The following is a 19,799-nucleotide window of genomic DNA, read 5'->3' as shown; positions in this document are numbered from 1 at the left end:
AGTAGAAGCCCTATTTGATACACATTCCCTGTATAGCGGTAGTTAAAGACATTTTTGTGATGCATTTCTGCATGAAAGGGGTGCAAACACCTTGTGCAAAAAATAGAAAAAGATAACTGATCTATTTTAATATTTGCAGCATGGACCTAATATGCACTACTTAGACACTGCTCTCATGCCTAGTGCAGCCACTTTCACTGACTATAGTGGAAGTGTAGAGTTGCAGCAGCTGCTCCATAAACAGTCCACAAAGGTTACATGGTCAGTGTAGCCGCGGCGTAAAAGTGAGAAATTCCACTATGGCTGTCAGAGATGCACAATGTTAACTGAGAACCCTCCACTGCCGACTGATCTGTCGTACCAACAGCTAACAGAGGAAGATTTTCCCACCGAGTCTGTGTCTTCGTCGTCCTCATACAGCTCCATGTCTGTCCTTATGCTGTCTTCCAGGACCTCGCTCTCATCGTCCTCGCAGCCCACGAAGAATCTGGGAGCGCCACGCCGGCTCTCGCCCGGGCTGTTGGGCTCTGACATCACAGTCCCCCGCGGCAGCCCTCAGCGTCCCACCGCGCCATCGTACACCAACACACCGCCGGAGCGGGCCGCCGATGGGAGGGCACGAGGCCAGGGGAGAGGGACGAGTCCACTCTGCCTGGGCTACACTGCAGAGCAGGTAGAGGGAGGCGTGTGACGCAGAACAAGATGAGACTGAATGAGGAGCGCTTGAACATAAAACGTTATGTGAGAAATTATGGTGCTGCCCAGCGCTCTGCAATGACGTTACTCAAGTTTCTCATTCTTCATTCAGCAAATTCACATCTTAAATGACTGGCTTGGGTTTCTCAGGAGTCTTCAGCAACAAGTTGAAGATCCAGTTATCTGAAGACAGTCCTTTCCTCCATTTGTGCTCAAGACCAACAGTCCTACGAGGAAGCAAAACACAAAAATGAAAAGGTATTTATGAAGGTATGCCACAAGGTGTTTCGTTTGTATTGCTGTGTTACATGATACCTCTACGCTTCTTAACAAGTACAGCTATTGTTAACTCTTGATTAGAACGGGCTTTTACATGACAAAAAGAACAACTGATCCCCATAGGGTAAAAGCAATGAGGTACAAAGGCATTTTTCTGTTATTTCTGACCATTTGATAAACACAAATGTCTATTATGCTTAAGATTATTCAATCTCAATTAACAATCTGGCTAAAAAAAACAAAAAGCATTTTTTCACATTTTCAGTTTCAACCATTTCAGCACAGGTGATCTTGCTAAAATGTCTTTCCAAGCACCAAAAAATTAATCTCTGCAGGAAAAATCCTAACTATGTCTTTCTTCTCATTTCATTTAAACACTTTGGTGCAAACTGTGTTCTTACATGTTAATCTATTTTGTGTGTAACGATGCAACAGACTGAAACAAATCTTTTTTAAAAGATCTATGAATCAATAAGAACATTCACACTGATGTTTATCTTAGCACAAGAACGTCTGATGTTTTTTTTCTCCTTTAAACATCCTATTATGGAAGCAATGTGGGTAATTTTGGTCTTTTCTCATTGATATTAAGCAGAAACTCCTATACACTTGACCAATAATCACCTCCAGCATTTACTCTTCTGTTATACATTTAACTCTGACGATGCAGTCTGGGGCTCTAAAGCAGCAGAGCACCGACTGATCTGCATTTCCACCCCTAAACATTAGCCAGTCATGGAGACAAGAAAGTCAGCAGAGAACATCATAATGGAAACAAACCGTAATCACTTATTACTCTCTGGCACACTCTAAGACACTCAGCAAACCTCTCCACCATCAGGCACGGTCACTCAAGTGTCCACCCTGACTCTTATTATTAGTATAAGCAGCCTAGAAGGGGTCCAGATGCAATAATAAACAAACGCACATCTGTGCAAACCCTCAGGGATCTTAAAGTCAGAGAACAAACAGTTCAGCTAAAAAGGCCCAATTCCCTCTGCAGCATTTGTTTTTTTGTTTTTTTTTGTATCTAAAACGTCCATGATCTAAAAACTCTGTGCTTTTATTTCATTTTTAATGTTTTTCAATCTATGCAACATTTTAGTTTGAGTAGAACAGATTAGTCCATTAATCTACAGATTATTCAGCAGAAGGTTAATTCTTCATTAAATTTTGTCCTTTTTAAAAGGAGAAAAAGGGCATTCACATATTCACAAAAATTTGCATATTTCTGCTTTTCTTTGTCTTCAGTTATAGCAAATAAGTCTAGTTACGAATATTTATACAGCACATTAATCAAAAGACATAGTTTTCTTATGAAGAAATAAGACTGACTTTACAAATTTAGCTCAAAGTTTAAATATTACAGTTAAGATGAGTATTTATGATTCTGCTTTACCAGACAAACTTAAGTTTTAGGATAAGAACTTACAAAATTCTAAAATGCAAATTGACCAGACTAACTTCATTATTAAGGTCAAGACTCTCCAACAGTGTATAAAAAGCAAAATCACCTAACTAAAATGAATATCAAGATTAAAACCTAACATTGTATATAAAGCAATTTATGTCACTAATTTAAAAATTAAGTTTAAGACCCTGCAAAATTCTACATGGAAAACCCGACAAATCCAAACGCATCCTAAGAACAAGCACATTGGTGACAGAGTTTTAGACAAACCTACGTAGGAAATTTGGGAAAAGTCAAAGGTCTCACAACCTGTAGATATTATTATAACATCTTCTATTTGTGTTGGTTACGTCTGTGTGTGTACACTTTAGGCAGCTGAAATAACAGTAAGAAAAGGGTTCACTGTGGTGAAGTATTACTGTTTCATAAATATTTAACTGTTGCTTGGGCAGCAAGATGATTTAAAATAAACTCCTTCCGTGCCTAAGTGGATTACCGTTTCAGATCTTGAGCATAACAGTTAATCTCTTCCACTACACCTGCTTAGTCAGGCTACCAGCAGGGCCACAGCTCCCACTGAGGACACCGAGGTCACACACACTTCATTTTTTTTAAGGGACTTTGGGGGTGGAGGTGACCGGGTGAACGTTATAGTCTACATTTTAATAGGGTGAAACTCTGTAGCCTTGTGTCAACTTTTAACAAGCTTAAATAATAGCCTTGTTTTAGCCCTGATGAAAACGCTTCTTTTGAACAGTTAAATCTAAACAAATAAATCTAAGATAATGGGAAATTTTGACTACCCAAAGAGGCCAATGTAACCTTTCAACTGGTCTGACAACATCGAAGCCAAAACTGATGATATTTTTGGATCAATGAGTTCATTTTTTAGTCAGAAAAAAAATAAATAAATAAATAAATTCCGCCTCGCCCAAAAATATGTACAAAAACCTTGTATTTAGTAGAGCTGCAACAATTAATTGATTACTGGTTAACTATTTAATTAACTAAACAAGTGTTATGATAATCAATTGATCAGATTGATCAAATTGAATTTTTAAAGAAAAAGGGCTAATTTCTCTGACTGCAGCTTCTTAAATACAAATATTTTGTGGTTTCTTCGCTTCTTTATGACAGTAAACGGAATATATATATATTTAGTCTGTGTAGAAGAAAAGACATTTAAGGATGCAATGTTGACATTTTTATCATTTGGCTGAGCTTTTACAGAACAACTAATGGACTAATCAAAAAAATATCATAAAGACAATGAAAATATTCAGCAGGTACAGTTCATAATTCAAATATGTGACATTTATAAAAGGTATAAAAAATGGCAATAATAAAATCTCAGAAGCTGAAATCAGACAATATCTTAAATTTTTACTTTTAAAAAAAAGCCTACAGTTTCCTTTTATGTCAAATCAATTAATCTACTTTTTATTACAACTCCAAAGCCATTAAAGCTGAAGCTGCAGCTGAACAGTAACAGCACTGTGTGTCTTCTAAAGGGTCATATGACAACATAGTAAAACACCGAATTTGATCCACAGGAGGAAGCTTGGTGAAAGTTCAACAAAGGGACGGAGACAAGACTACATTTGCATAAACCAATCCAATGCAGCCTCTTTTCTTTCCTTTGCCTTCACATTTCATCTCATGTATCACTGCCTGAGATCAACTTTGCACCTCTTTCCATTCAGAGACTTAAAGTTTTCAGATTTTTTTTTCTTTTTTTGAAATCTAACAAACGCTGACTTTCAACCCAACCCTGAACGAGATGACTCAGGACTCCTTGCTGGCCAGACACAGACGCTTCCTGCTGAGCGCTCAGCAAGGATCTACACTAACCTTTAATCTGCACACCAGAAGAGCCTGAATCTGCTCCAGAACTCATTTCAATAAAACTATTTTTCATCTCATTAACGGGGGTCATGTCCTTGTTTATTTTAAGTGCATCAAGGGAACAAAGTTTCAAATATCCTAGACCTGACTGTTGGGGAAACGTTGCTACATAAACAGACTTGCAGACTGAAGAGTGTGGGGAGACACTGACATATTACCCAAACTTGATTTCTAAAAGCTGCATGCCAATGACGCCAATACTTTCTACACTCAGTGACCTAAGATTTGATTATTTCCAGACAGAACATAATGAATAAAGAATTCAACAGTTCCCCACTGACATTTTCTTTCCTGCAGTGAGCAGACACTGATTAGAAAGCAGCGTCTGGACTATTTATACAAGTACAGAAAAAAATACATTAAAAAGAAATAAAAAGTGCAGAAAATATTGTCTTTTGCTTCCTTTTTTTTCCAAGTTCAAAGTTGCTGCTACCACCAAAATCTATTATCATTAGCCATTTTTTTTGATAAACTGACTAAATGGGTTGATTCAGAATTTCTTTAACAACTGACAGTTTAAAATCTCTGACTACAGCTACAGTATTAACTGACTGAAGGTAAATTTTGCCTAATTTTTGATGGCTAAATAATAATTTTTCAACAAATACATATCAGGTTTAATCTCACATCAGACAAATACAAGCAGAAAATCCTCACCAGTTTGAAGCTTCAACTTCAAATGTCTGATGTTTGCTTGAATGCAATAACTCAACTGTTAAACAAGTTGTTGAATAATAAGGTGTTGATGGATTACTCAGTTAATTGATCAGTCATGTCAGCTATAAACGTAACAATAATAATAAATTAAAATTATGTCTAATTTATTCAAAATGGTAAGGAAGGTTTTGAATTATCAATTTAAGTACTTTTTTCAGAGGAAAAAATGCCAAACATTTTCTGATTTATGGTTTTCTTTGTCTTCTATGACAGTAAGTCAACTGAGGCTTAAGAGAAAACAATTTTGGACATTTGGAAATTATTTATCTTTGGACATTTTATACATAATTGATAAAGAGAATCTACACAATTATCAGGTGCACACACATTAAATAAACATTTGGGGCACCCGATTATCAGCCTTGCTGACTATTGGATCTGAAATTCAGCAATTGTGTTTAATATTGCGAATTTTGTTGAGACAATTTTTTAATTTCTAAATTAAGTCATTATTTTTTGTAATTTAATTCATGATTTACTGGCAAAAAGTGAACATTAAGTGTCAGTGGTTAAAAATTGTTTAGTCACTATATGGAAAAATATCCACAGTATCAGTTTCCTTAATTTACTGATTGATTATTGATTGTTAATTTGAATGACAATCAGTTTAGGTAATTACTTAAAATCTGCATCTTCAAATTAAATATAAACTATAACTACACAAAGGCATTTCAAAATAAATTTTGAACTGGAATTTAGGTTATTATAAATTTAGAAACTATTATTTTATATTTTTTATTGCAAATGTATATATCAAATCCAATTATTAGTAATTAGGTTATATTAGGTTTCCCTCATTAATGAGAACTGTATTAGTTTTGAAAAAAAACATATTGGTAGAATATGCATGAATAAGTCCACTGCTGTCTTCCACCAATTCTTTGAAATCACTTAAAGGGGGAAAGGATGTGTAGTGCACAGAAGCAGCAGCTGGTTTTCTAATGTTTATGAGTGTGTCATCTTCCAATTTAAACAGAAGTGAACAAATAAATGGGTTAAATAGAAGTCATGCATTAATGACCTCAGTATTTCTAAAACGCACCATGCAACACAGTGCAGTGAACATGGGTATTCCCAACACAAATTTGACTGTAAAAAGCACATACATGTTAAGTAAATATGTACAGTGTCTCCTCTGCAGGTTCTACTTTGACAGACTGTGGATGGTCTGCATAATAGCCTTGGGCCAACTACGTGCAGAAATTCCATTTTTTTGCATGCAGGAAAAAAAAATATGATCGCTAGCTGCACCTGATGTTCCAGTTGGACGGCGGCCTGACAGGTTTAACTACATGAATTTAAGACACGTGGCGGGATGCTAACATGAACCAAAAATAATCAGACAGCCAAGCACGGTTCCCATTTACCGATACCAGAGATTTATGGCTGCTGCCGCCGTTAATTCACTAACCGTCCAATGTACAGTACAGGGACGTTGTATGCGCAGAAAAACAACTATCAACCGAAATAACAAAACGACTCAATGATGCCATTTGCATGCACACACACCTAAATATGTGGTTGAGTTAAAGAACAACGTCAAATGGAGAAGAAATTAATGCTAGCCGCCCTTAATTTTGGCAACGTTTAGCTAACGTTAGCTAGTGTTAGCATTCAGCTAACCACCCGGCTAGACGGCAATGTAAACAAGCTATCCAAGGCCATTTTGTTCGCATTCGAAACAGAAGCCAAATACCTGTGCTACTAGATTTATAAACGCTAAACTTCGGAGACCTGACAGTCATAAATCCGTTATCAGCGGCTGAGATAAGATAGTGGACTCACGGTTTGGGTGGACGGTTTGCACCGCTGCCATCAGCTCGCTTCCTTCACTCTTTGACAGTTTGCATGTGAAACCAATCTTATTTTTTCCAGTTTGACGCACTGGATGATCGACGTCTAGAACAGCCAATAAGAATTGAGAATTGTTTTAGAAAGGCGGAACATAAGAATCGAATGAGCCAATAAACAGCAGCCAAAGTCAAACTCACAAACAGCTGAATCCCCCAGAGAAGAAGACTGTTAGCGGCCTCTAGTGGTCAGAGGGAAATATTCTGCTCTTTTAAAGCGTATGAGCCTAACGTCTCCTGATTACTGCTGCAACCTTGTTTCACTAATTTTGAGTTGGTCACTGATCTTCATGTATTTGTTTACAGTCAGATTTTTAAATTTCTCCAATAATTCTTTTCCACATGGAGCCATGATGCAGACATGCGGATAGACGTATGCCATACTTACAAAACGGAGAAAGTTCTGGTGTTCAAAGCTCATTTTAAAACCATGTCTATACAGGTAGACCGTAAATCACCGGAAAACTAAATTTAGTATCAGTTTCTACTTTTCTACCTTAGGGTCTGTTATTTGATTGTTCACCATAGAAAATGCCCTGTTCAACTTAGAAATAATGCAATTCTTAAGAGGTGTTAGAATTTTGAATCATTTGCCATTGAAATGATATTGCTCATGTCTGTTGTGTACTGGTAAATGTACTTTATCTCCAGACTACCTCAAAATCACATGCCAGAGTCCATTAAGCTGGCAGAATACAGCAACTTACATTCTGTTCTTAAGCAGCAGTGATGCGTGTGAACGGATCGCCGTTTACTTTTTTTATATATATATATATATATATATATATATATATATATATATATATAAGTAAATAGAAACAAATATTTAGAAAAAAAGTGTAAAAGTGTGATAATGCAATGAGGTGTAACATCTGCTTTAAAGTGTCTGATGTGAGAAAAATGCCCAGTTTGAAATGGTTATTGCACATCAAAATGATTATTGTCCATCAGTGAGTCTCTGCTTGAGAGCAGGGGGGTGGGGGGGTGGGGTAAGTGTTCCAGCCATAGACAGTCTATGGTCCAGCTCTGGGTTGTGCATGTTTGTGGGCAGGGGAGAGGGAGGGAGGTGGTATAAATGTGTAATGGAGGCAACAGCTCTGGGGAAAAAGCTGTTCCTCAGCCTGGTAGTTCGTGTTTTGATGGCACGGTACCTCCTCTCTGACGGCAGTGAGACAAACACAGTGTGTCCTGGGTGGCTGACGTCCATGCAGATGGCCTGTGTTCTTCTCTGCATGCACTTAAAATACACAGAGTCCAGGTCAGGGAGCTCAGCTCCCACGATCCTCTGTGCCACCTTTACCACCCAGGACAGATCCTGTCTGTCTTTTGCTGTGCAGGAACTGTACCACACTGTGCAGCCCTGGCAGAGGATGCTCTCCATGGTGCTTCTGTAGAAGTTTCTGAGCAGTTGTGGAGCCAGACCAGCCTGCTTCAGCTTCCTCAGGAAGAATATCCTCTGCTGGGCTTTTTTCACCAGTTTGAAGGTGTCTAGTGTCCATGTCAGATCCTTGGTAATGTGCATGCCAAGGAATCTGACTGAGTTCATCCTCTCTACCTCTTCTCCACTGATATGGAGTGGGGACTGCATGACTCTTCTGGTCCTCCTGAAGTCTATGATGACCTCCTTTGTTTTGGTGGTGTTGAGGACCAGGTCATTGTCTGCACACCAGCCTACCAGATGTTGGACCTCCTGCCTGTACCAGGTGTCCTTGTTGTTCCTGGTAAGGCCTACCACCGTGGTATCATCAGCAAACTTTATCAGGGTGTTGGAGGAGTGGGTGGGGTGGGAGTGGGGTGTATAGATAATGAATGGATGGATGCTCCCTGCTCTCGCTACAGATATTTCACTACTGCTTCCAAAATCACCTTTTACCACGACCACGTCTGCCGGTGCATCTCCAGGAATAAATTGCATTTCATTAATCCAGTGACAGTACGGTTGGTTCCTGCTCCTCCTCTCTAACTCAGCATTTTTTAAAAGGTTGCCCTGCCCTCCTTTAGAGAGACTCAGCAAACCTGCATGTTGCTGTTGATGTTCTGGCTAAAGTTGACGTCAGTGTGTCTCTGAGCCGCCTTGTGCAGACCAGCTCCTGTTTGATCACCTCACCGCCGGGTTACCTGTGTTCAGGCCAACTGGGGCGGTTGAGGTGGGCCGTTACGCTGCTTATGAAAAGAGCATTTTACAAACAGCAGCCTGCTAACAAGGCTCCTCTGTAAGCAGCCTGAACAGGGAGACGAGAGGGGGCACCCACTTGCACAAATATTGTCAGTTTAAAAATAAAAATACCTTTCAGCTCTCTATGCTCCTTTTTTAAAAGCTGTAATTTACACCGAAACATAAATACGGTGTTTGTGTTGCGTCACCTTTGATATCGAAGCAAGTATAGCTTGTGGTATGTGAGGAAAAGAGGCAGCTTTTGTCACGTTTTCAGTGAAATGTGTCTAAATATGAGCAGCTCCTGCCACAAAGAGCCTCTGTGAGGAGCCTTGACTGCCCACTGCCCTCATATGGCTTCCATTTGCGGTGTTACACTCTGTGTGACTTACAGGTCAGACCAGGACAAGGAGACTCATTATAAATGCACTTCCAGTCGCTGCACCTCTGGACTCCAGGCTGCTGCTGCTTCAGTCTCTGGGCTCCTGTATGAGAAGGTGGATTTCCACTATTTATCAGTAAAACATGCTCTGCTAATCCCTCTTTTGGCTGTCTGTTCATTACCGGTGAATGCAGATGAGGCAACCATCAGCTCTCAGGTTAAGGTGTGGCACGATGTGGAAATTTCCAAGTGAGAGTTTAGTAAGAGCTTCAGGTAATTCTCTGTGGGCGGCAGCTTCGACAACAAATCCCAGAGATATTCTGTATTATTCTTACTGTAAATAAACCCCACGCAAAGAAGAAACATTTAGATCCTTCACTTAAGTAAAATAACTAATAACAGACATGCAAAAATATTCCATTACAAGTACAAGTCCTGCATGAAAAACCTAGTATTAGCAGCAAAATATAGTTAAAGTATTGCAGTTAAAGGCCTGGTTTGTAGATAATATATAAATATAACATAATTAGATTATTAATAGTGAAGCATCAATGTGTTAGCAGAATCTTAGTGTTGTAGCTGTTGCAGTTTAAACTACTTTATATTCAGGGACAGATGATAAATCTGAGGCTCCAAACAATATTAACAGAAAAGGAAAAAAAGAAAAATTAATTTTTGGACTTTTTCTCTGATCTTTGATTTTTTGCTGAGATATTAGATAATTTGAATATTTATTCAAATGAAATCATTTAAGAAGTTTAGAGAGAACAACAGCTATTTAGTAAAGATGGTGACAATTTATAAGTATCTAAAATGTGAGTCTGACTGCAGAATAAGCCATAAAGGCTGGAAACCACTAGTACATTCTTTAACAGTGTTATTTTAACAGTGTTTTACCAACCGCTGTGCTAAAATTTCATCTTTAAAGTGACTAAAGCTGTCAGATAAATGTGGTGGATGATAAAGTACAATATTTCCTTCTTAAATGTACTAGAGTGTAAGTTTAAAGTAGCTTAAAATGGATATGCTCAAGTAAAACACCTCAGAATTGTACTTTCCACCACTAAGCCTGATCAAACTTCCTCCTCTAAGTTGCCCAGAAACTAATAAGACATTATTGAGCTGAACTGTTGCTGTTTATTTACCAGGAATGTGGACACTGCAGTTTCTTTGGAGCCTCTCCCACTTGAACCATCCTCACTATCTCTGTAGTGTACCGGTGGAAACGTACTGTTCATTTATGTCTGAGAGATTATTTAGTGACGGTTCGTTCACTTCTTTGCAAGAACATTTGCTTCTCAGAAATGTCACAGAGTTCCTCAGAAATGATCCTAAACAGTGGAGACTTCTATAAAGTGTAAATATGATGGCAGAAAAATGTACTTTTCTCACAAAAAACTTTTTTCAGTGCATCTAAATTGCTTTTCATTGTTGAACTCACAATCACAAACCAAAAAAACAAAAAGAAGATCCTTAAAACAGCAAATGATTGATTGATTGATTGATTGATTGATTGATTGATTGATTGATTGATTGATTGATTGATTGATTGATTGATTGGTTGATTGATTGATTGATTGATTGATTGATTGATTGATTGATTGATTGATTGATTGATTGATTGATTGAACAAATGAAAATTATGTGGTGATAAACGTGCCAGAAAAAAGATAAAAATATGGTGAAAAATGCTGAAATACTGTTAAGTTCAAAAACTGTCAAAAAAATTAAAAATAACAATAATGTTTTTTATTAATTTATTTTTATTATCACTATTATATAATTATTTTTATTACTATTATCAATAATATTAAATAAATGAATACATAAATAAATAGACATATTTTAATGGCTACAAAAACACTCCATAAAAATGTGTCATTGTATGGTCAAATGAACAATCATTATTTGTAAAAACACAGGGACTAGAGGCTGAGATAGTTTTTAAAAATTAGTTGCCATTTTTGGCCATAAATATACATTTTTTTTCTTTCAAATAACAGTAAAAAGTTATAAAAATAGTGATACTTTTGCTGTTTAGTGAAAACATGAGAAAACAACACAATATCTGTAAAATAATTATTATTCTATTGGCTTTAAATGCAGTTAAAACTGTGTAACTTTACAGTCATACACATGTATGATGAATTGTAAAAACACAGGGGATGGAGGTTAAGACAATTAAAACTAATATTTACCATTTTTCAAATCCTTAATATACAGATTTAAAAACAATAACAGCAAATATCTGTAAAATAATGACATTGTTACTGATTTAAACACAGTAAAAATAGTGTTATTTGTGGTTAAAGAACAAATTTGTTAATTGTTGATTTTATGTAATCATCACAGCTGCTCAAGCAGCCATAGAAGTCATATGTGGTCATAAATCTTCAAATTGCTTCTTTCAGTTACAGTTTTGCTTCTTTAGCAGTAAATGGTGCAAACTATAACAGCTGTCTATGAAACTCTGTTTACTGAGTGACTTTGAGTTATTTTAACACCACATGTGAACACGTCCTGTTTGACCCACACAGCGGTGTTAGAAAGTCTCATAAAACATGTACAAGACTTCTTTGAAAGAGGGAAGGCACGTGTCCGACGCCCTGCAGGTATGTGGGTGACGCAGCGGTTAAAGCAGCCTGGCGGCGTTCTGGCTGCAGAAGGACGTCGTCTTTTATCAGCTGTGCTTTCCAGATCTGCTCCAAGAGAAGAACGTCTGGTCTGTACTCAACCAGAACGAGCTCAGTGTTCTGGAGGAAACACCCTCAACACATTAACTGTTGATTCTCATTTGCACACAGGAAAGGCCACGAACTCCCACAGAAACCTCCTACTGTACATTCAGGGGCTTTCATGCTTTCTGGAAGAACCAGATTTCAAAGCGAAATGGAAAAACCCTCCAAAAAATTAGAAATACTTTGTGGAATCATCAAGGTACTAAAATTGTGGTTTTTACTTTTGTTTTTGTATTGAGGAAACAACAATCACTCAAGAATAAAGATGGACTTTATAGGAAACTAGCACAAAATAAATGTGCAGTTTTCACAACAAGAAAAGCACTCAGAGAATGCAGCACTTCACCAAGGATGGTCAGTTGTTATATCATTTCTGATGGATGAAATCTTGAAAAAAGTCATGGCAGTCACGGCACCACAGAATGTGGCCATTTGATATAGATGTACCCACAAACAAAATGACCTTGTGCTGAGCACAGGCGTGTGTTATGCATGTGTACTTTATGTACGAATACAGAATCACATGACCTAAACATGTAGTGGGCGATGGGAACTGACTGGACTCGGAAACATCCCCATAATTTAATCAATTGTTCCTTGTATCATTTCTGATGGATAAGTCCTGATAAGTCCACAATGGTCGATTTGTAGTAGTATCGCAATCATATGATCATCAGCAGACAGATGACGTCGTGTTCACTTGTTGTCATAGTTACAGTGATGCAGTGTCACTATCTCACGATGATACAGAAATCTTTAAGAAATGTGTGGATCCAGACTATAAGCTGCATCACTGTCAAAATCTAATCACTTGGTCCTTGTGTCATTTCTGACCTTCCCTGAAAATTTCATCCAAATCCGTTGGTCTGTTTTGAGTAATGTTGCTGACAGACAGACAGACAGACAGACAGACAGACAGACAGACAGACAGACAGACAGACAGACAGACAGACAGACAGACAGACAGACAGACAGACAGATGCCAATCGTCACATAACTCTCCTGAGGCTCTGCCTCCTTAGCGGAGTATTAAGCAAGTGCATTAATGTAAAAATGCTTAATAACATGAACTATACATTTATTCATCCAGATGTGACAGCATCAAAATGAGAATTATTTAATAAATATGTACATTTCCTTCAGCTATTTTAGCAAAATATGATAAAAACAGGCTCCATGCAGATGTAATTCTGACCCAAAAGATACGATTTTTATTCAAAATCTTTTAAATGTATGAATAAAGTGAGTTTTCGTCACCTGTATTAAAAGAGTTTGGACGTATGTGGCAGTATTACATCATTGTGCAACCTTGTTTGGCTCATTTTCTAGAGAATTTAAACACATAATAAAAATAAAAAATGCTCAATGGACACTTTATACATGCACCTTACTGTTCACTACATCCTTTCTGCTACTTGTGTACATATGCACATATTTGTTAGATTTTATTTATATACATATATATATACCCTATATTGTGATTTCCAGTGACCACTACAACTCCTGTAAGAGATTGTAGGCAGAATTTTGCTGTATTTTCATTTACACTGATAATAAAGGCATCTTATCTAAATTCACAGCAAGTCAGGAAACAATTGTGGAGAAATTTCAATCATCCCTAAAGGAATGCTGCTAAGAATTTGTGCTTTTCTTGGTTTTCTGTTGAGAAACAAAACACTTTTCCAAATAGCTTCTATTTTTTCCTATTTTTCTCCAAACAAACTGACTGAACGCTTCTGCCTGTCTTGATCATGATGGATTTGGTGCCCGAGGGCTAAAATCTGCCAAAGTCAATCAAATACTATACTTTTTTGATTCCTACATTCTCGAACAGAACCACCAAACATCAGGTTTATCTTCTTTCATTGGTCCTGTGTACATTTTATCCTCCAGCAGGAGAAGTCTGATAGATGCTGTAAGTCTTGAGTTTAACAGGAATCAAGATTTCTTGTCTGATTTTCACCAGATGAAGCCATTTGTATGAACACAGCAGAAGAAAATAAACACACCGAGCATCCACCAGAAGTTCTCCTGAGAGCTTTCTCAGAAAATCCTTTCAGCCAACTTCTTGCTTGCAAGGAAACTTCTCAAGTCTCAGAGGTTCAACTGAAAGGTGTTGGAAATCTCAGAAGAAGCTTAGAAAGTCAACCGACGGAACATTTGTCGAACACGTCCAAGCAGAAATGACTGCATGACATGTTGGACAGTTTAGGTTTTTCTCTTTTCTTTGTTGAAATAAATGAAATGTAACCACAAATGTTTATGCAGAAACAAGCAAACAGCACAATGATGGTGATAAAGCTTCAACATGAGGGCTTTAAATACAGTAAACCATAGTGTAATTTTGCAATCAAACATAGTAAATTAACATGTTGCTAATGATGTTGACATTATTTACAGTTTTGGCCTGGTTTTGTCTGTGATTTTATCAAATATTATTCATACTTTAACAAAATAGGGAAAATATGTACAAAAAAACCCAACATTCTTCAATCTTTAATATACATTTGAAATATAATTTGTAAAAACCCAGGGGCTGATGGTTCCTTATCCATAATATAAATAATTTTTCTTAAAAATAAAGGCAGATTATTGAAAAATAATAACGTTTTTGCTGATTTAAATACACTAAAAATAGTGTAATTTTATGGAAAAACAGAGTAAAAGAACAAGTTATGATCATGATATGCTTTGTTTTGGCCTATTTTTTATGGTTAACATTTAAATTAATACTTTTTTTTTTTCACTGTGATTTTACTTGTTCTAATCTGTAATTTAGCTAAAGTAAAAAATCTGTAAAGTGACAACAATTTTTTTTAGACATCGTTATTAAAACATGTTTTAATGTTGGGTGTTTTTGTTTTACATATTTTTTTCATATTTTTCAGTGAACATATGCTAAGTGGACCAAAAAACAAAGAATTTCCAGGTATTATTCATTATGATGTACTTTACTTACAATAATCATATTTCATATGTCTGGGTTTGTGTTTCAAATAAGTGATCATCTGTTAGAGAAGTAGTTTGCTGTGTTGCAAGAAATAGATGAAAATATTACTGCATCTGTTGTGTCTTTGGTAAAGTATGGAAGTAAAGAGGTAGGAGGTAATTAGCTTAGATTAGCATAAAGACTAGAATCTGACTTGTTATAGAGTCTCTGCCTTCAGATATTCCAGTTGGTCTTCAGTGTGCAGGTGCACTGTTACAAGAAATAGGCCATATACAGAGTTCTAGAGATATTACTCCCCCAAGGAACATGGTGGAGTTATGTGACGATCAGCGTATGCTTGTCCGTCTGTTTGTCTGTCTGGTAGCCACATTACTCAAAAACAGACTAAGGGATTTGGATGAAATTTTCAGGGAAGGTCAGAAATGTCACAATGAGCAACTGATTAGATTTTGGCAGTGATGCGGCTTATAGTCTGGATCCATGGATTAGTTAAAGATTTCTGTATCATTGCAAGATAGCGGCACGGCGTTACTGTAACCATGACAACAAGTGAACACTACGTCAGCTGCCTGCTGATGATCACATGATTGTGATCCTACTACAAATCAACCATTGCAGACTTATCAGGACTTATCCATCAATAATGGTACAAGGAACAATTGATTAAATTGTGGGGGTGTTTCCATCAATTCCCGCCACCCGCGACATATTTGGGTCACGCCATTCAGTATCTGTACATAACGTACACATACATAACACACACCTGTGCTCAGCACAAGGTCATTTTGTTTGTGGTACATCTATAGTAAATGGCCACATTCTATGTTGCCGTCATTTCTGATCATCAATAACTAATAAATAAATGCTGTATTTGTCACAATGCCATATGGGGGAATGCGCAGCCTTGGCGGAGTACTGCGCTCTCTGAGTGGTTTTCTAGTTTTGACTGCAGATTACAGAATACGTGTCTTTAAATGTCATCTGCCACATATTTCTCACATTTATATGCAGCCCTGTTTAAAAAAAAACTGGTATAAAGGAGTTTAAACTGCAGCAGCTCCAACAGTAACCTGCTGCTGACACACTGATGCTTCACTGTTAATAATCTCATGATGTTTTATATATTGATATATATGGCAGAGGGCCCAAACTAGTATTTTTGCTATAATACTTGTAGGATTTGTCATGCAGGACATTTTATTGCAGTGGACTATTTCTAATTTGTTGGTACTTTTGTTTAAGTAAATAAAGGATGTGAATCCTTCTTCCATCACTGAGCTCTGCTATAAAAGATCAGTTCTTGTAGACGCTGTCAGAGAGGTGATGACTCTCTCCTCATCAGGATCTTTATCACCTGGACAAACCCACTGACAGCCTGTAAATCTGCTCTGTAGCACCACTGAAGACACACATAAACAGAGAAGCGAAGACAAAGAGAGTCTTCATCATTGTGAGACAACAGGTCTGTTCAGAGAGCAGACCTGCTGTCAAAGGAGCTTATGAATAAAGCTAAATGTCTGCTGATCCCAGAGGACTTAACCCAAACTCTGTCATCGATCCAACATGTGACCCGTTTGTGCCTCAACACACTCACACTTTACCGTTATTCATATTCCACCGCTGAACAGTTTGTCTCATGTTGACAGTTTAACTATTTTTCTCCCAACACACCCTGTTTCACTATAAATAGCTTCGTAGACACACCTCGGCTCACACAAATATCCTAAAAGTGGAAAAATCGAAACATTGCAGAGGAACTATGGGACAATTGCTGACACAATGTCACCATGCAGGAGCAGTGAGCAAAGCCAAGGCCTTACAGTCTAGGTTTCAAAGACTGTAAGGCAGTTACTGTTTGCTGTTCACGTTTAAATCCAGCGAGAGAACAACACTTCTCAGATTTAACATTTTCTCCATTCCTGCGTCACAAACTAAAAAGCACAAAAAGTCAACAAAGAAAGAAGCTGTGTAGCGTCGTAGCGCAATTTAAATACATGCTGCTGTTGGAAATAGAGTTTTACCGTCATTATGTCCCACTTAAATCCAATTATCGTATAAGTGGGCTTCACTTGTATCTGCAGCAGCAACATATTTGGAAATGTGAAGGTGCTGTAATTGGTGTTTCCTGTTCAGTGGCTCAAAGAGCAGCTTTGTCCCCAGTTTGGAGCCCCTTTTTTCATTTTAAGGAATCAATTCAAGTGGCTGGAGAGACGTTAAAGGGGTGAGAAACATTTTCCATTAATGAGTCTAAAGGGGAGAGCAGGACAGCAGAGAAACATGAGATCTTTGGCATTTTGGTTCCAAATCATCATGAGCCACTTCACTGGATTGATTTTTTACTGGTTCTGTGTAGTTTGAGATGACTTAAGAGGTTATGTTTGACTCAAAAGCTCAAAACAAGCCAATTTTAGCCTCAGTTCACCTGGAAAAAGTCAGATTTCCATGAACAACTGTGATTATTTAACATCGGCTGACTCCCCCTGAAGAGGATCATTACCTCACTTCAACCGAGTAGGTGGGACGGTGAACACCCTCTTACCTCCACCCCTCTTTTTTCCCCTCCACCCCATCGCATGAGTCAGGAGTGCAAGAAAACCCCTGTTTCCTTCAAAATAAAAGCATATCATTTCATTTTTTTGCTGAAATGGACAAATGGGACATCATAAAAACCATCGTTACCCCCAAAAATACATATTAATAAATGAAAATGGCAGTGGAAATTATAGACATCATAAGAATATACATGATATTAAGCTGAAATGTGATTAAAATTATAGAAATATTTACTTGAGATGAAGAAACACATGCAGAAACAGACACAATTTTAAAAGAAATAAGAGAAAATTCAAAAGCAAGAGAAAGTCTAAAAACCCTTAAAGAGAAATCAAGGTAAGCCCTCTATTTTGCAGATATGGACAAATAGGAGAGCATAAAAATCATTGTTACAGAAATAAATACAAACAACAAACTTCAGAGAAAGAATATACGTGACGTGATAAAAGTATGTAAATATTTATTTAATATAAAGCAAAAGTATGAAGACGAAATGCTATTATAATGACAAATTTCCCCAATAAATGTGAAGCAAAGTAAAATTCAGAACATTAAATTAAAAATCAACCAAGATGAAGTCTAAAAAAAGCCCTCAAGTGAAATCAAGGACAGTTCTCCACGTTGTTTGAAAGAACAAAACTTCACAATTCAAATGGTGTTGAACCAACAATTATCTCAGAACTTGGAGTGATCAGGCTACAAAAGGAGGCTGAGATATTTGCCAAATGAAGGACTGTTGTGGGGCTGCACAGTGGCGTAGTGGTTAGCACTTTCGCCTTGCAGCTAGAAGATCCCTGGTTCGCGTCCCGGCTTTCCCGGGATCTTTCTGCATGGAGTTTGCATGTTCTCCCTGTGCATACGTGGGTTTTCTCCAGGTACTCCGGTTCCTCCCACAGTCCAAAAATATGCTGAGGTTAATTGATCATTCTAAATTGCCCGTAGGTGTGAATGTGAGAGTGATTGTTTGTCTTTGTATGTAGCCCTGTGACAGACTGGCGACCTGTCTAGGGTGTCCCCTGCCTTCACCTGAGTCAGCTGGGATAGACTCCAGCCCCCCCCGCGACCCTAGTGAGGATTAAGCGGTGTATAGATAATGGATGGATGGATGAAGGACTGTTGTGGTGGTTTTGTTTGTTCGTCAACTCTATCTCTCGTCAACTCATAGATTGAAGATCCCTGGTTCACTTCCTGGCCTGGGACTGGGCTTAAAGTCTGCTGCAGACAACAGAACCAAAAATCAGTGAGACCTCTGTGACCCTTCAAACGATTTTCTGAAATGAGTTTTAGTGCAGACATGGAGTTCACAGCTGGAGCTGATATTGACAGTGCATCCAACACACAAACAAACAGAAAATAAAACCAGATGCTTTGACGCCATCCTGGAGGCACATATCCATCAGATCTGGGTGCTTGGTCACCACCATACCCCATCACAGGTTTGTTTTCATTAAGCTTTTTGGACATTTCTATTATTTTAACAGATGAATAAAAACTGTATGGCCATGAGTAACATTAACCCTAACATAACCTTAACAGTGCTAACCACTGTGCAGCCCCATCCACAACCATGCTCAGGTTAACTGATAATTCCTAATTGTCCGTAGGCGTGAATGTGAGTGTGATTGTTTGTCTCAATATGTAGCCCTGTGATAGACTGGTGAAATGTCCAGGTGTTCCCTGCCTTCACCCTAAATCAACTGGGATAGACTTTTTCTTCTTTTCTTTCTGGCTCTTCCCATCAGGGATCACCACAGCAAATCATCTGCTTCTGTCTAAGCCTGTCCTCTGCATCCTCTTCTCTTACACCAGCTGACTCCATGTCCTCTTTCACTATGTCCATAAACCTCCTCTTTGGTCTGCCTCTAGACCTCCTGTCAATTCAGCTGGGAAAGACTCCTTTATAGAAAAAGGAGTCTTTCCCAGATAAACTGTGTGTTTGGAGTTTCTCTAATGAGCTAAACACTCCTACAAGACATTTTCTTCTTCTTCTTCAGCATCCTGTGACCACATTGTTCCTGCTTCACTCCCTCTGCAGCCCTCCTGCCTCTCAGAGACCATTTAAAGAGACGTCTGCTTTTTATTTTGAAAGCAGTCACCTGAGCTCCTCGTGCTTCGCTGTCGGCAGCTTGACGTCGGTGTTTCCCTCTGAGGTCTGACAGTTTC

The 19,799-nt window shown here is 37.9% G+C and overlaps 1 protein-coding gene and 1 long non-coding RNA gene across 10 annotated transcripts in view; one reads left to right on the top strand and one right to left on the bottom strand.

Annotated features, from left to right (window-relative positions):
• The window catches only part of ppip5k1a (diphosphoinositol pentakisphosphate kinase 1a), a 42,785-nt gene extending 35,838 nt beyond the window's left edge, over positions 1 to 6,947 (bottom strand). For all 9 annotated transcript variants that reach the window (XM_023273612.3, XM_055010107.1, XM_055010128.1 and 6 more), the window contains exons 1-2: positions 6,794 to 6,947; positions 391 to 923 (exon numbers count right to left, since the gene is read on the bottom strand). In XM_023273612.3, the coding sequence (XP_023129380.3) occupies positions 391 to 534 (144 nt within the window). In that variant the 5' untranslated portion in view covers positions 535 to 923; positions 6,794 to 6,947. The remainder of the gene's footprint in view (positions 1 to 390; positions 924 to 6,793) is intronic.
• Positions 837 to 4,308, top strand: LOC129348777 (uncharacterized). Its single transcript, XR_008601471.1, has 2 exons — positions 837 to 954; positions 3,940 to 4,308. It is a non-coding gene; the product is annotated as an uncharacterized LOC129348777 (long non-coding RNA).
• Positions 6,948 to 19,799: the final 12,852 nt, after the last annotated feature.

Source organism: Amphiprion ocellaris, chromosome 1, assembly GCF_022539595.1.
Source record: "Amphiprion ocellaris isolate individual 3 ecotype Okinawa chromosome 1, ASM2253959v1, whole genome shotgun sequence".
NCBI lineage: Eukaryota > Metazoa > Chordata > Actinopteri > Pomacentridae > Amphiprion > Amphiprion ocellaris.
The sequence above is the reverse complement of the archived record's forward strand: the minus strand, read 5'-3'. Positions and strand labels throughout refer to the sequence as shown.